This window comes from Silurus aristotelis (assembly GCF_946808225.1).
Source record: "Silurus aristotelis genome assembly, chromosome: 26".
Lineage (NCBI taxonomy): Eukaryota > Metazoa > Chordata > Actinopteri > Siluriformes > Siluridae > Silurus > Silurus aristotelis.
In genome coordinates this window covers 14,191,774-14,207,829 of record NC_139599.1, presented here as the reverse complement: position 1 = coordinate 14,207,829, position 16,056 = coordinate 14,191,774, and the positions used below count along the sequence as shown (strand labels likewise).

At 41.2% G+C, this 16,056-nt stretch overlaps 1 protein-coding gene and 1 long non-coding RNA gene across 4 annotated transcripts in view; one reads left to right on the top strand and one right to left on the bottom strand.

The window, feature by feature from the left end:
• LOC310720258 overlaps positions 1-16,056 on the bottom strand; it is a 449,438-nt gene that overhangs the window by 185,102 nt on the left and 248,280 nt on the right. The gene's annotated exons all lie outside the window — the stretch shown is intronic.
• tmem132e (transmembrane protein 132E) overlaps positions 1-16,056 on the top strand; it is a 240,477-nt gene that overhangs the window by 165,748 nt on the left and 58,673 nt on the right. For all 3 annotated transcript variants that reach the window (XM_083530681.1, XM_083530680.1, XM_083530679.1), the window contains one exon: positions 434-1,358. In XM_083530681.1, coding sequence (XP_083386807.1) covers positions 434-1,358 — 925 coding nt within the window. The remainder of the gene's footprint in view (positions 1-433; positions 1,359-16,056) is intronic.

Sequence of the window (16,056 nt, the reverse complement as noted above, 5' to 3'; positions counted from 1 at the left end):
TAGATTTCGCTTCAGGTTTGTGGGGTTTTTTGTGTGAGGTAGCTCAGTTTCTTCACATCTATTTAAAGCTAAGATGAAAGTATGGTCCAGACTTTTCAAAATTTCGTTAATTATGTTTGTCCCCTCTGCACCGAGCGATGGTGTTTTTGTACAAAGTGTACAGCATCTGCAAGCAGTTAATTGTCATAAAAATCAATGAAATATCACTTGCTTATACCTTTTGTTTAATATTCAGAATATGCTTTTATCTCACTTTAGCAAAAATAAATAAATAAAATCATCTTTTGTTTTCTTTAGTATAACCATGCTTAAAAGTCTGAATCTGAATGTGCCCACTAACTGTTATTGTTCCTGAGTTTAGTGTTATATCCTACTTGTTTTGGTTTGTGTTTAAAGCAAAAGCCATCTTATGTTCTCTTTGTTCTCTTTACAGTTGCAGGTAAAGTTTCTCCAACCAACTATGATGCTCTGCTTAATGTCCCTGCTGCTACTGCCACCTCTGCCCCCCCAGACCTCTACCTTCCTGCCAGCTTCAAACTCTCCAACACCCAACTGGCATTCTTTCTTCAAGAGAGCCGAACTTCAGCCAGGAATGCCCCCAGTGGCCACCCTTTGCACTGTTCTGAGAGCTTTGTGGTCTTTCAGACCAAGGAGTTACCTTCAGTCAACATCTCTCTGGGTCCTTTCACCCAGGACCAGACTCTTTCCAAAGATCTTTTACAGCCGTCAAGTCCCCTGGACATCCCAGGTAGGCTGACGGTCAGCTGGAAGGTGCGAGCATTCATTGTGCAGTCTAAGGTCTTTGCAAGCAACCCAGTGGTCCAGGTGCTGTTTTACATTGCAGGCCGGGACTGGGACGACTTTAAGGTGCAGGACAAACTCCCTTGTGTGAGGTTGCATGCCTTTCGAGATGTTCGGGAAATCAAGACTTCTTGCAGGCTCCAAGGTAACTTGGCACAGTGCTTGGCCCAACTGGACCTCCCGTCTACTTGGTTTAATGTCAATGTGGCGCCCTTGGGCCGCAGGAAGCCCTCAGTGGCAGATGTTTTGGAGATGTCTGGGGAAACTCTTCAGGCAGAGCTCTACTACACCCTTCATGATCCAGACAGCAAGGGGGAGTGCAGTGAAAGTTATTCCAGGCGAGGAGCATCCAGGGCAGAGAGCTCATCCCAGCAGCCACTACTTCGGATTGGAAGCATCAGCCTGTACCAGCCCAGTCAGGAGCAACTGGTAGTGGACAAGCAGCTGGACAAAAACCTCTTCTTGAGGCTACCGGACAAACCGTTAAAGCCTGGAGAGATACTCAACATCTACCTATATTTGGTGCCAAACTCGACAGTAGAACAGTTTACTCTCAAGTAAGTTGCTTTAACTTTCTTTACCACTGGGATGAATTGGCATAACAGATTTGGATTTCTATCTCCTGGCTAGGTGTCTACAACACAAACTACACTCTTTCGACAGCTACAATGAGTTTCACATAAACAGTTAGATGCATCCATCAAAGATACTTTAATGAGTCCCTCTTGGTTTGCCAGGGAGAAGCATATTATTGTTTGGTAATGTATCTCTAGTGGAGATATATATATAAAGGGCGTCAATTAGGCGATTCAAGGCCCAGATTTCATGCGTATTCCACAACCTTTTTTCATCATTATGATAATGGAGAGAGTTAGGGATCATATGATGGGAAATGATCAATTAAGCTACAGCAAAGTGTTTTTCTTTTTTTTTTCGACGGGGTATTAGCTGTTTTTCCAGGCATATCGACAGTACACTTCTTTTTCCACAGGCCTTTAGACCCGCTGAAACTTAATAGAAGCTCATAGAGTTCATTTTAGGAATTCGCAGCAAATTAATTGAGCTTCGATAACTCATTAAGCCCAACATGAAAAGGCAGCGCGCTGATTTATGCTAGCAGGGGTAATTCATTAGTTTTATCTGACAAAGTGCACACGGATTAACGTGCGTGCATGGCAGATTTGTTGCGCGGAAGCTAGAGGGTCAGCATTCCATGTGCCTGTGACACTTTTTATATTCCGCTCGGCTGGGTCTTTGCATTTTAACTAGCTTCGGGATTTTTATTTTTTACATTTCTTTTCAGTTAGCACAGATAAGAGCACTTTTCCTACAACGTATGAGTATTAATCTTTTTCACACTATAGCAATCTGTGAACGATCATGAATTTATTTTTCCTTTTATAGTTACACTTAATGTTGTTGTTCCCGGCCCTGAAGACTTTCCTGTGGTGGAAAACCTACCAAAAAGTTACACGATCTCATATTGTTATGAATTGCTTCCACTAAAACCACCATTTTTCTCTTTTTCTACACAACTTTTTTCATTTGTTCATGAGTAAGGCTTATCTTATCTGGAACATCCAGCATGCTCACGTGTCTACTTGGAGCTTCGGTGCAAGTAGTTGAATGCTTTATGAAGTGCATAAGACGGACACTTTAAGTAAAAGTTTTATTGCTCAATCTTCGCGAAGACGAGGAACTTACTCGCTTCATAGCCGCCAACTTTCATTTACCCAGTAAGAGCATTACGACATATTCGAATCCCTCGAACGGAGTCATAGTCCAAAGCGAAGCTCAGTTTGCCTAATCAAATTGCGGATGCTAAATCTCACTGACCCCTCCATTTTATGTGCTCATATTGGAGTCTTTGTTTGCCTCAAGTTGGACTCGGTGACATTAATTCTCAGTGGAGCGGCCAAGGAGCAATAAAAGCTCCCATCAGGAGAAAAAAAAAAAACTCCACCCTGATCTTAAACACTGCAGGAAGCTGACGGACTCCTAGTAAAAAGAGACTATTATAGATTTTTCCCCTTTTTAAATACGAATTACATTATGCTGAGTTTTCACACCAGTCCTTCACATTTGTTTACTAGCTTCAGTTGTGGCATTTATTTGAAGCCATTAAATCTTTGCGTCTGACATGATGATAATTTCACAGCTTCAGCAAGAGCTCTCTGTCTTTTGTGTAAACATTCTGCTCTTACATGCTTTGCTACGACTAAATATTCCCTATTTATCCTCTGGAATTTCCAGAAAATGCGGTTTTCGTGTCTAGAATCTTCACTCGAGGCTCTCGTGTGAGACTTCATGATGGTTTGCCTACCTCCAGGTGCAGATGCATTTTCTGCATTAATACACAGGTCAAGATAATACAAGTGGAGGTGTAGGTAACACACTGACACACCGAGCCAGTAAATATGAGAGATGTGTGTGTGTGTGTGTGTGTGTGTGTGTGTGTGTGTGTGTGTGTGTGTGTGTGTGTGTGTGTGTGTGTGTGTGTGTGTGTGTGTGTGTGTGTGTGTGTGTGTGTGTGTAGTGGATTTGTTTTTCTGCGTGTGTAAAGGTTTTCATTTTCTCCGGCTCTTTATTTTTGGCCGCACATCCATTCGCACTAGTGAATATATTCTTGATGTGATGCCTTTGTCTGAAATGCCGGGTTACCATGGAAATCGGATGACAGCACTAGTTTATCGTTAAAACCCACGTGCAAGTTTCACCGTTTGTTTACACGCTTGAGGACGATGAACGTCTCGAATGTTGTAGCTGTAACAGTAGCTCGACTTTGCAAAGTACATCAGTGCATCAAATCTTGGTGCTGCATCATTGATTATTTTCCTCGGATGAATCACATTTGTGTTGTCTTCTTCGTAGTAAAACAGATGTTATCCATTATATGGACAAATGTTTTGGGACACCGGACCATAAGATTGCTAAAGGCTTTTAGAAACTTCACATTCCATGTTTAGTCCCCATTTGCTGTTAAAATAACCTCCAGTCTTTTGGGAAGACGTTCCACTAGATTTTGAAGTGTGCTTGTGGAGATTTGTGCTCCACAAGGGTTTTAGCAAAGGAGGCTACTCATGCAGGTGATGTAAAGAGGCCTAGGGTGCATTCAGCGTTCCAATTCGATCCGAAGGTGATCAGAACTCAAGATCCTGGGTCACTCAAGACCCATATAACCTTAACAAAGATGAACCGTAATGAATTGACATTCGGTGCCACCCAGATGAGGATTGGTTCTCTTTTGAGTTTGGTTCCTCTCAAGGTTTCTTTCCCATGCTGAGTTTTTCCTTGCCACAGTCGTCACTGGTTCGTTCATCAGAGATAAACATACAACTATAAGTACACACTTATACTTTTTTTATGACTGCTTTATCTGTAAAAGCTGCTTTGAGACAATGTCCATTGTAAATTATCATGCTGGAACCAGTTTGGGTCCAATCGAAGGAGAAATGTAATGCTATGACATCAGGAGGCTTCCTTTATAATTGTGCGCGTCCAAATTTGTGGTAACAGTTTGAAAAAGAACCACCTATGACTGGAAAAGTCAGGTGTCCCAATACTTTTATCCGTATAGTGTATATTGCGATTCCACTGCTCATGTATTCAGGGGGTGTTGCCTGTAATCTAATCTTTTACCTCCTGTGACCTTGCTGTTTCAGGTGGTCTGTAGCATGTAATTTCTATTGACCACACCTCTCCTTTCCCATCTGATTAGCCTCATTTGTGCTGATGTCTCAGCCTGTCAGTCTCCCATTGATCACGGAGCCCCCACTTTCCTCCGGCCGCCTTTCAGATCATTATCGGAGCCCGTCCACTTTTCTTTTCCACTTTATTTCCACTTTCAGCTGCTTTCGCACCCAGGATTTCCTCCTCTAAAGATGTTTTTAACCCTCGTTCTGTGGTCGGGGTCATTTTATGTAGGAAGAGAGCTGACAGAAAAACCATTTAGAACGGGACAATGGGAAGACCGGCTATCCATTACCGAGGCCTTGGGCACACACATTGACCAAAGGAATGAAATAAAACAGCCAGCTCTTTCACCCTTGTTTTTTTTTTTTGTTTTTTTTTTACATTGTAGGTTATTTTATTTTTTTATTCACCCGGGGGGGTGGGGTTTATAGGAGTTAGTAGCAAAGTGGCCAGTAACATTTAAGAAGGCGCTAATCCTTAACTTTAAAATGCATCTTGACATTTTCCGTTATTCAAAGACGAGTGGCGTTTTGGCCTGCCGGCTTTTTTCAGACACTCCACATCCTCTCTTCGCTTGCTTTGCTTTGTCCTCTTTGTATTTCTTTCCCTCATGTGGACCAAATCTTCAAATTTTTGTCTGTTTCTTTGTTTTTTTATCATTTTGATTGCCGAAACATTCAAGACACCACATCAGTGCTTGATGACTGGGCTGGGAAACCAATCGGAAGGTCTGTTCTTCCGTTTAATTTCTACAAGACCACCATCAAACTAAGATTAGGATCCGCTTAAGAGCTCAAGAACGGCCTGTTTTTCTTCAAGGTGTGTATCATTAGGCTAGATTGGGCTTGCCTTTGCATTTACATCAATTTCCTTGTTGTCAGTTTGTTATTCGAAGGATTTCTTGCTTCCTCTGCGCGCTTAACGACGAAACTACAACCTGCAACTTTCTGCCCACAGTTTGTCTGTGGATTTTTATTATTTGACTGATTTTTGTTTTGTTTTACCTCCTTGCTAGCCGAGCCCTAATTAGTAGAAACTAGCAAAAAAGAGCAGAAATGTGGAAAAGGACTAAACGTGTGTGAAGCATGCTGAAGCTATTGTGTGTGATGGAGTGTATAGGTGAAGCGGATCTGAGTGTTTCGGTCACGTCGTGTCTGTACCCTTTGTCTGTATTCATATACCGAGGCTCGTCTGGGTGCCTGGGCTTGTGTGTGTGTGTCTGCAATTTAAATGACCTGAAACACCTGTTGAGTGTCTTAAACCGTCCCGTCGCATGGAAACACCCACTGTGGTGATTACAGGTGCCGCCTTTTGAGAATGCAAATCTACTGTTGTTTTATTATTGCTATTATAAAGAAATGTACAACTTTTTTTCTTTTATGTACTTTCACTCTAATTAAATGATACAATCCGATATCATGCATTTTATTCGAACGCACGCCGGCCACTGTTTACGTTCAGCAAGACGCAGTTCCTTCAGTGAGCAGCCGGGAACCAATCCTTCTATATCTTTGTGTTTCCTTGCGTTTTCTTTTTTGTTGCAGTCTGAAACTGAGGCTCAGAGCTTTCAGAAATCATTTAGCTCCATTCTTTCATGGATCCGCAAAGAGCTAGCCATTATAAAGGAGCTCTCATATCCACTCTGTGAAGTTCTTTTGAAATCCTGGTTTTCTCGAGTCGAGAGTTGCGCAAAAGGGTATAGCTGCTAGTTATCATAGTGTTGTAGTGATGATAACAATAATATTAATATTTGAAAAAAGTAAATTGCTCAGTTTGAGCATTTTTAAATGCATTTGAGAGTAACGAAAAGCAAAAGTAGATTCATTTAATGATTTATTTTAAAGGTAATTTTTTTTGGATTTGTCGAATTATTTCTTTTTTCTTTTAAAAAATAAAATCCCCCCTCCCCCTCTTTTTTTTGCAATTTTATTTCTTTTCTTCTTTTCATCTTTAAAATTCCCTCATATTCTGTTGTTTCTTTCTTTTTTTTTTCTTTTTTGTCCCCCTCCCTCCTTTTTGCTACAGTTTTAACCTTTTCAGTACGTTCAGTGACACGACCCCTAGTGGTATGTGCAAAAACAAATATGTTGGACTTCTAACCAGTTTTTTTTTTTTTCCCAGCCAAATGCGATAAATGTTGGAGGCACACAATTGAATTTGATGCCTATGGATGTGCTAGCATGAAATTTATCTCCATGAAGATCCTTTTACATGGGTTGGAGTGGAAGATCTCCTGCTATAGAGCTCTGGCTTCAACCCTATTGAACATCTTTGGGGATAAATGTGAACGCCGACTGCACCCCAGGCCTCCTACATCAGTACCTGTCTTTGCTAACACCCTTGTGGATAAATGAGCACCAGAAGAGTGGAGTTTATTCTAACAGGAAATGAGGACTAAATGCAGAACGAGACGTTTAGAGAGCACATAGGAATCTTATGTTTGGGTGTCTACAAACTATAATGTAAGTGATAACAGCGTCGTTCTAACAGCAAATGGGAAAAATGTAGAACAGGATGCATCAAGGAATCTTATAGTCAGGTGTCCACAAACTTATGGCCATTGTTTTAGGTTCAAATCGAATTTCTATATAAAGATACGAATATTTAAAGTTAAATCAACCTACCAAACCATTGTTTTTGTTCGAAAACCAGTCTTTTGTTAGAGCCACAGCTTCAGACCCGCTCAGTCATACATCATTGTTCAACTCAATTTCCCCCTGTTGGACACCGGAGACAGAAAAGCTGGCACGGCGCGCAGGCCGTACCCTCCCCATGCCATGTTTTGCCAACATGAGACGCCTGCTGTCTGCGCTACTTTATTATGTGGCATTTTGGGGAAATTTTGAATGCACAAATGTGTCTTTTTATGTCTTTTTCTTTTCTTTTCTTTTTTTTAAATCCCGGTTTTGGTTCTGGCTTTCGCTGGAGCAGGTGGCTATTGAAGAGCAGCCACAGCCGGCACACATTCAGACGCATTCGCTCGCGCACTCGCAAACGTGCCGAGACTCGTTGCTGCTCCGCTGCAAATGGCAGCAGTCGAGATCTTACAGCTCGGCCTCCTTTATGCTCCGAATGAATGAATGAAATAAATGATATGTTGCTGGCGGAGCTGCGTTAGACTCTATATCTCGCTCTCACAATGTGTGCTGTGCTTTTTATCAAAGACGGAAAGGTCGGGTGATGCGTGCGCGCGCGCGCGTGTGTGTGTGTGTGTGTGTGTGTGTGTGTGTGTGTGTGTGTGTGTGTGTGTGTTTGAACCAGAAGTGAGTACTGAAGCTCTCTTTGATTACTGTGTTATGATGTTGTGCCAAGTTGATGTGGGCTGTTTCTGTGCAGTGCTTTATTATAGCTCGTTTCCACTATCATATATAGGGCCAAAAGTTTGTGGACACCACAAATCTTAAGATTTGTGTGAACATCACAGTCCACATTCATGTCCTATTAATCTCCACACTTCTGGGAAGATGTTCCACTAGGAAGATTTGTGCTCATTTAGCTACAAGGGTCAGGTAGTCAAGTAGTCAGGTGGTGATGTGAGGAGGACGAGGGTGCAGTCAACATTCCAATTCATCCCAAAGGTGTTCAATAGAGTTGGAGCTCTATAGCAGGAGATCTTTCAGTCCAATTCATGTAAAGCATATCTTAATGGAGCTTGCTTTATACACAGGGGCACTGTCATGCTGGAACTGGTTTGGAATAGGAACCATTATTAAGAATGACTAGGAAATAATCATGATTTAAGGCTAAATCATGTGATAATTGAAAGATTGTGAGGTCATGATGCACTTTTCTGAGGTGTTGTCGGAAATGGAGCGAATTTGGAGCTACGTATCATCTACATCTAAGGCATTTAGCAGAGGCCCTTATTCAGAGCGTCTTACATTTATCTTATTCTTACAACTGAGCGATTGTGGGGTTAAGGGCCTCGCTTAGGGGCCCAGAGGTGGCATCTTGTTATCGCTGGGAACTCGCAACCTTCCAATACCTTAACCACTGGCTACCACTTCTCCATGTTATCAACAATATAGTATGGTGATGGGACATTTCAGGGGAAATGTTTGTTTATATATATGATCCTTAATCCAGATGTTCTCCGAGCAGCTGTGAAGGTGCGAAAGGTGGACTCCAAAAATACAGACTTGAACAAGAGGTAATTGGAGCACATTACACTAATTACTGTGACACTGATATAGTGCCTGCAGTCCAGAAGAAAATCTTTTCAGAGTACCACACACACACGCACACACACACACACACACACACACACACACAGTCCCTAAGGGTTGTTTGCCTGGGGCCTGGAGATAAGGGATCCTTGTGTGTGGCTATGACAACTGAGGTGGCTTGCATCTCAAGCACAGGACATACACATTCCTTTTCTGTCCCTCCCACACACACACACACACACACACACACACACACACACACACACACACACACACACACACACACACACACACACACACACACACACACACACACACACAGAGGGACAACAGAGCAAACACAAATCCTTTAAAGGAGGCTTACTGTGACAAAAAGACCGCTGCGCCCCTTTATTACCTCAAAGCGTCTGACAAAACTACACACACACACACACACACACACACACACACACAGTGCACTCAGCAGGCATGGCAAGAAAATATCTTCAAAGCAAACGCAGTGTCAAAATGACAGAAAATTACACCTCAGCGGGTGCGAGGCAGCCACGTACTCTCACACTCTCACCGGACAAAAGTCTATTGCCGCCGTTCTCGCCCTAAAAGTTCTCGAAAGCTACTTCCTCTCGTCTTACACACTCACACACACACACACACACACACACACACACACACACACACACACACACACACTCGCACACGTTTCTTTATTATATTGAAGAAGCTGAGAGACATGCTCAGTCCTTTGGGAACTGATGGATAGACTCCTCTGCCCTGAAGCCTCGGAAGTTTCCCTGAATCAAAATGCAACCTGAACTCGAGTGTGTGTGTGTGTGTGTGTGTGTGTGTGTGTGTGTGTGTGTGTGTGTGTGTGTGTGTGTGTGTGTGTGTGTGTGTGTGTGTGTGTGTGTGTGTGTGTGTGTGTGTGTGTGTGTGTGTGTAAATACAAAAGCGTCTCAATTATAAGTGGTGGTCTACCTGTATATAAATCTGTTTCATTTAGTTTAAAGTTGATTTTTCTGTTAAATAGGTTTCTAGTGTAGTGACAAGATTCCACACATTTTTTTTTTACTTTTTGCCAATAATTTTCTTGCACTTCAGTGCGCGGGCGTTCACGTGCACTTTTCTTAAAGACGAACGAAGAGGATGCACGGGGCGGAGTTGAAAACCCAATGTGGCAAGACTTGTATGTGCACACGGGCTTTAATGTGTCTGCGTCAGAACGAGATTAGCAGGCGCCATTCATCTCCCCGTTCCCCCGGGGTGAGAGTGAAGGAAAGGCTTCCTTTAAATAGATTTTTAGCCAGGGGAAGGGCACGGCAAATAGGCGGCGTGAAAAATATGCTCCTATTTCACATTTCCGTAAGCCCTCTCGCCCGCCCTCCCTGCCAAAAAAAGTGGCACGGCGTGCGAGGCTTCCTGGGCGCTCGCGTACATCGCACTTCGTTCCAGCTGCATCAGACTCCACGCTGAAATATACAACGTTAAAGAACTACACGACCTGCCGTGCACTCCTTTTTTTTTTTTTTTTTCTTCTTTTCTTTCTCCACATGATGTGTTCGCCGGGTAGAAATTGAAACGGCATCATGTTACTGTGCATGAAATATGCCTTCATACAAGTTCCAGACAGCTGAATTGATTATAGTGAGAAGGATCGCCTTCGGATATGTGATCCATGTGCATTAGATTTGAGGAGCTTGTTGCCGTCCTGAAATACGATCTATTACGATGTTACGGCATGAAGTCCTTTTATAGCAACTCACGATATTATATTTGTATTTGTTTCCCTGATAAGGTTTGAAGGGGGGTGTGTGTGTGTGTGTGTGTGTGTGTGTGTGTGTGTGTGTGTGTGTGTAAATACACAAATACAAAATACATAAATTACATCAACAATAAATCTGTATGTAGTCCATTTATATCTGTCCATCAGCTCGTCTATATGTCTGCCTGCCTATCTGCCTGTCTGTATGTCTCATATCTGCTTGTCTGCCTGCTTGTCTGTCTTTCTGGCTGGCTAAGTGCCAGTCTGCCTGTCTGTCTGTCTGTCTGTCTACTTGTCTATCTTCCTGTCTGTAGGTCTGCCTGCCAGTCTTTAGGTTTGCCTCTGTCTGTCTGTCTGTCTACCTGTCTATCTCCCTGTCTGTAGGTCTGCCTGCCAATCTTTAGGTTTGTCTGTCTGTCTGTTTGTCTGTGCCTCTGTGTGTCTGCCTGCCAGTCTGTTGGCCTGTCTGTCTGTTTGACTGCTTTTGTTTGTCTTTCATTCTGTCCATCTGTCCGCCTGTCTGTCGGTCTGACTATTTGCTTGCCTGTAAACAAGAACAACAATAATAAAAAAAACCCTGAAAATGAATTCTTCTACTACTACTGTTATTACTACTATTATTAATAATAATAATAATAATTAGTTTGTAGTCGCTGTCTGCTTCTCACTACCAGCCAGTCTGATGCGCCAGAGGACTATTTTGTTTCGAAGCACCGCTTTCATGTTTCTCTTTTCCCTCTGTCTGCCCAAGATAATACACTACAGCTAGAGGAGATGTCTGACAGCTCTGACTGTTAAAAGAGTGTGAAGTCTTCAACTCTTGGTATTGACGGCTCCGTGATGGCGATTTAAATGAGGACCTTCAATCCGAGCGCGGCGTTTATTATGGGATGCCTCGCAGTCAACTGGGCCATGTTTGTCCTGGTGGCTTCCGTCTGCCTCAGCTGCTCTTGAATTTGCGTTTAGTGCTTCGACTCTTTCTTGCCTCGCTGTTGTTATTTTTTTGTTGAACTATTTGTGGGTCAGAGACATATATAAGACAGGGAAGGAGAAGTAATGCTTAATATATATGAAAGCTTGGTGTGGTGAGAGTTAACATTACCGTGTTGGTAGCAGGTGTGTGTGTGTGTGTGTGTGTGTGTGTGTGTGTGTGTGTGTGTGTGTGTGTGTGTGTGTGTGTGTGTGTGTGTGTGTGTGTTTTGTGTTCTGGTTCCTTCACCTCTAGGAGGCCTTGTGTAGCTGATGCAGAGAGACAAGCTCAGCACACTGCTCCAGCAGACCAACTCCTCCTTAGTCTTTCTCTCGCTGTCCTGTGTTTGTGCTTTGCATCTCAACGACTCCTGCAGGCCTCGACCTCACGCTGCGGAGTCCAACAAACAGAGATCGTGCTGCTTTGGGAATTTTCTTGCCCTCGCATAGAACAAAGGTGGTTCGTTTTAACTGTCCATGAGAGAGGAATAAATGAAAAGTGCTTTGGTTACACTTTATAGTTTATAGCAGTGTTTATAGAGCGACATGACGTCCACTTAAGCATTTTGTGACAGCTGGCATGAGCCTGCATTCCAACTTCAATGAATATTTGCAAATAATATTTAGCATACATTACACAAGCCCAAATAACAATTGTATATTACACAATAAGGCATAACCTGCCATAAAGTGCTTAAGAGGTGTTATGTAGCCCTATGAACACTACTTGAGCACTGAAACGAGTGACTTGAGCATAAGCCAATGCAGGTTTTTGTGTAGCCTTAAGACAGTTGTATCACTGTCACTGTGGACACTACATATGCTCTTAATAACAACTGACATAAGCCACTTACAACCTTTAAAAACACAATGAATATAGTCTTTATAGACAGCTTTAGATTTATGTCAGTTATGTCAGTCATTACAGTGCTTTGTTGCCATATGAACGCTGTAGCAACTGACATGAGCACACTACTTGTGTAGTGTTCATAAATAACTGATATATTTAAATAAGCCGATGCAAGTGTTAGCAGTTGTCACAAAGTGCTTATTTATGTGTCATGCTCTCCTATAAACACTACATAAGAACTGTATAACAGCTCAGATAAGCATACACCCATGACGTCTTTATAAACAGCTGAGGTATACGGAAATGAGCCTATGAACATGCTATTTAAACTTATGTCAGGTGTTACAAAGTACTTATGCAGGTATCATGGGTGCCTTATGACAGTTGTATCCTAGTCACCGTGAACACTACATATGCTCTGAATAACAATTGACATAAGCACATACTACTTACATAGTCTTTTTTGGCATCTAAGATATACTGGAACAAGTTCATGCAAGTGATATTTAGACTTGTCAATCGTCATTAAAGCGCTTATGCAGGCATCATGTAGGCTTATGAGCACTGTAATAACTGGGATAAGCACACTACTAGTGAATGTTCATAAAGTGTTATCAGTTGTATACAACTGAGATCAGCATAAACTAACCATAAAGTCTAAAGAAACACCTTGGGCTTATTTCAAATTACATTCGAATAAGCCCATGAATATGCTTTCCAGATTTATATCAGTTGTTATGAAGTGCTTATGCAGGTGTCATGTAGCCCCATGAACACTACATAAGCACTGTTACAACTGACATGACCATACTATTTGTGTACTGTCCATAGACAGCTGAGTTACATAAAAAAAAAAATCCAGTGTTTAGACTTTGGTTAGTTGTCATAAGGTGCTTATGCAGGTGTCATGTAGCCCTATGAACACTATCTATGCTCTGTATAACAACTGACATTACCTGACACTACTTGTACAATCATTATAGACAGCTGAAGTATATAGGCACAAGCTATGTGTTTTTCCGACCTTTGACAGTTGTTATAAAGTGCTAATGTAGACGTCATGAAGCCTTATAAAGTTAATAATGTTAATGTTAATAATGGATAGTAATAACTATGGATAATAACCGACCTAAGCATACACTTCTGATGTAGTCCTTATGGACACTTGAGGTATATTAAAATGAGCCAGTGTGATCAGTTGTCATAAAGTGCACATTTACGTCATGTGGCCTAAGCACTAAGAGACATAAGCCTAAGACATAAGCACTATGACAGATAACATAAGATCACATTATATGTAATGCACATGGGCTTTTTGATCTTTTGTTCTTAAGGTGCTTCGGTAGGTGTCATGTAGCGATATAGACACAACATAAGCACTCATTAATAAGCATAAGTGTCTATAGCGTTTATATGGGTAGAAGCCAAAGTTAATTCCCAGATGACTTAAATCATCATAACACAAGCGTATGGCAACACAAATTTGTGGTATTTTGAAATCTTTGGTCTAGTGGTTAGGATGTGGCGCTCTTACCGCTGCGGCCCGGGTTCGATCCCAGGTCAGGCCTCTAATAGGAGAAGCTGAAAGAGTTTTTTTTAAACGAATGATCGTAATCTAAAATGAGTTGTCACGGGATGCTTATGTAGCCCTATGAACAGCACCCTTAAATACAGTGTAACTAAAAACGGTTGGAAAAAAAATGAAATTATGCTTTTGGTCGATAAAATTTCTCGAGACTGACTTCAATTAGATTATTTCTGTCAGGTGTTTGTGCACAGGGGCATCATGTCAAAATGTAATTCTACTGCATCTAAAAACATCCTATACACATGTGTGCCTCCAAAATTTGTACCAACAGTTTGGGGAAGAACCACATATGGCTGAAAATGTCGTCCTTTTGTTCATATGGTGCATATAGCAAACCCAATAAATGTGAACAAGGGACATCTGAAGCTGGAACACAGCGGCGATATTACAAAAACACTGACGAATAGAAAGTAAAGTGCTCGGGTTAAGTGATTATTCCATAAAATCGCCACAATCATCTACCAAACTCTTTCTAATAGTGTCAACAGAACTGATTGCAGGGTCTTAAAACAGAATAACGGGAAACACAAACCTATCAAAATGCAGATGAGGGCATTCGGATGCTGTCGTGTCGGAAAACCGCGCCATCGCTATCTTCGTTTTTTTTTTTTTTCCTAGTGACTTTTAATCTTTTTTTATTGCATAATCTCATTTCGGATCCTCGGGGGACAGAGAGTGCTCTTTTTTACTCGGTGTGTGTCGGTCTCGCTTTCTTTCTTTCTTTTTATTTTCTTTTTTCTTAGAGACACGGGAGTCCAATCCCGCATGTCCAGCTAGCTCATGTTCAGCGATCATTCAAACCCTTTACTGGCACGTGGGGGGGGATGTGTGTGTGTGTGGGGGGGGGTTGTTTAATGGCTTTTGTTGTTTTGTAGTAGAGATAGCGTAGCTCAAAATGACTTGTAAATGGAAAGTCATTATCTGTAATTAGGAGTTTCTAAAATAGAAAAGAAATCCATGCATTTCACGATTAGGAGTCATTTAAGGCGACGTCGGTGTGAGGAACTGATTTTTTTTACTTTTTGGTGGAAATTTGGCACAACAAGCATCAGAGTATGTTAAAACACATTTCCTGGATTTGCTCTTTTTTTTTTTTTTTTTTGCCTTTTTTTTACTAATTAAATACATCATTTATCAATATTTATTCAGAATTGGGTTACGCACCCGTCAATCTAATGGATTTTCGTGTAGTCGGATTATGCGAATCTCCTGCATGTAGGACACGCCCCCAATTCATTTTTTTTTTTCCTTTAGTAGAAGCTTCAGATTGTGTTTTCTCAACCGTATCCAAACCACCACTTTTAGAACACAAACACTTTCCTTTAATCCTGTGGAAAAAATAATTGTGGAAAGAAAATGACTGAAATCAAAAATGGCATATGATTTAATGCGAAAGCAGGAAACGGTTTAAACATGTCAACGTTCTGTATGAATGAGAAGATATAGTATAAATACAATATCTATAGTACGCTATAGTTCTGGATATCTGTATAATGGCTGTATATTGCTGCACAAATATATATATATATTTGATTATAATTAGAAATTTGTATAAGAAAAATATAAGCCCATCTGACTTCCTGTTTCACGTTTTTATAAATAAGATAACAAGACAAATGCTTATACTCAAAACATTATAACAATAAAAACATATATCTATGTGGAATAATATATGCTGTATCATTTATGTGTAAAACTAAGTTTGTCTTTATATAAATCTGTGTTGTCTTTGAAGTTGTTGGAGAGCAGAATTTTTTTTTATGTGAAGAAAAAGATCAAATAGTTCAACAATAAGAATGATTGATTTTTTTTTTTACAGCCTTCTTTGCTAATTCTTGCCACGAGTGCCAATATTAGTGGAGGGCACTGTATACTCTGTACACACTGAAAATCATGAGTCACATTGCATAGGAGTTTGCTGATCCCCAAAAGGTCAGGTTTTTTTATAGCAGGCTACTGAAGATCTCCCGCTCCAACTGATAAAACTAATATCCAGAAACTGGCTTTCATGTCATGCTGGAACAGGGTTTGGCTGTCCTTGTTCATGTGAATAGACATTTCAATGCGACCACATCCAAAAAAAATTTTTCTACAATCGTGTGCTTTCATCTCGTAGCTACCGTGTGGGGGAAATAACCATGTTTGGCTAGAAAAGTTGGGTGTCCCAATACTTTTGGAAGTGGTGTGTATTAACAGGGAAGCTTTAATAGGCTGTGCCGTCCGATCGCAC